At 36.2% G+C, this 1,490-nt stretch overlaps 1 protein-coding gene across 1 annotated transcript in view; it reads right to left on the bottom strand.

The window, feature by feature from the left end:
• Window positions 1–890: 890 nt before the first annotated feature.
• Window positions 891–1,490, bottom strand: part of LOC111383176 — a gene marked incomplete at its 5' end in the record, with an annotated part of 21,060 nt that continues 20,460 nt past the window's right edge. Inside the window, 2 exons of the mRNA XM_023007255.1 lie at window positions 891–1,069; window positions 1,271–1,475. Coding sequence (XP_022863023.1) covers window positions 891–1,069; window positions 1,271–1,475 — 384 coding nt within the window. The remainder of the gene's footprint in view (window positions 1,070–1,270; window positions 1,476–1,490) is intronic.

The following is a 1,490-nucleotide window of genomic DNA, read 5'->3' as shown; positions in this document are numbered from 1 at the left end:
TCTGCCATTTAATTGCATTAATTATATATAAAAGTATTTATGTCCAAAGTTGATTGGACCTAGGGCATAATACTTACACTAACTACAATTTTCACTCCTAAACTCACTAATTTGGATGCTTAAATAGGACCAAGAAGCAAAATAGCTAGTTGAGACTTGAAAGAGAGAGAGAGATTTGAATGGCATGAATTCTTCTTCAAATGAAGGGGTATTTATAGATTTCCCTTGGAGCCTTGGGGCATTTTGATCATTATGAGAGAATGACGGGAGGCAGCTCATTGTTGGTTGCTTCATAACTGATTTAGTTACATATATCACGCATAATGGGTGTGTTGATAGCCTGTAGCCAGTCTATATGAAAGAGTAATCGCTTTGTCTTATGTCGACCTCTTGAATTTTGGTTCCCTTCGCGCATTCTGTATACGTCTCGTCGATGTTTTATTATGGTTCGCGTAACAAAGTCTTTCACTGGCTGTTGGAGGTCCATTGATTTGGTTTATTACATTGATGTAGAAATTCATAACTTTACACAAATTGTAACGTATGTGATTTTTTTTTTTTATATTTCTTTGTTTTATTGAATTCCCCAATCTCAATTTTTTGTCAGGAAAAAAAGTTTAAATTCATACAATCCTGTATAAATTGTTTGATCAAGTAACTGAAAAAAAAAATCGAGAAGAACGTATTCATAATCAGATATTGTCCACTTTCTTGAAATAGGAAAAATAATTACAACTGCCCTATCAAATGATATTACTTTATACATATATGGCATGTTTGGTAAAAGGATTGAATAGCAGTGGAAATGAAAAAAAAAGTAATAACAACTAAAATCATATTCGTTATATTATGTAGTCCAATCCAGTACTGCATACTAGATAGGGACGTGTTTACATTTGAGCCGAAGCACAATCAAGAGATGAAGATGGAGATGGAGAAGGAGAAGCAGCAGACATAGGACCAGCAGCAGCAGAAATAGGGCCAAGAGCAGCACCAAAACTTTGAATTTGAGCCATTGAGAGACGTGAATTTGCTCGTTGAGATTTGCATAGATCACATAAAAATGCTCCTGTCAATTGTTAGCAAATACAATAATAGCTAAGTCAAACTATCACCGCATCAGGTTCCCATTTATGAAATTTGTGTACGTCAGTACGTGTCATGACTTCAATAGAAAATTGTCGACAGGTTGTTCGTGAGAGTGGTTGTGTGGAAGACTAAAATTAATAAATTTGTTGGCTATTTAGCAAGTTAAGCTTGTGAAGATCACCTTCTCCGAGAGCCAAATTGTAATAAAGATCAACAATGTTGGGACAGTTCTGGTAACACTGTGGTGAGCATAGCTTGGCAGTGAACTGAGAATCGAGGAAGGTGTCTGATGAGATCCCGACAGATTTCCTATCGACTCCACATGCATCCACGCATTCATCAGCCTCGATATAATCACGCAAGTTAATAGCAACCACTTCAGATGTCTTGCATTGGAAGTC

This window comes from Olea europaea, unplaced genomic scaffold (genome assembly GCF_002742605.1).
Source record: "Olea europaea var. sylvestris unplaced genomic scaffold, O_europaea_v1 scaffold26202, whole genome shotgun sequence".
Lineage (NCBI taxonomy): Eukaryota > Viridiplantae > Streptophyta > Magnoliopsida > Lamiales > Oleaceae > Olea > Olea europaea.
This window is presented reverse-complemented; position numbering and strand designations above follow the sequence as displayed.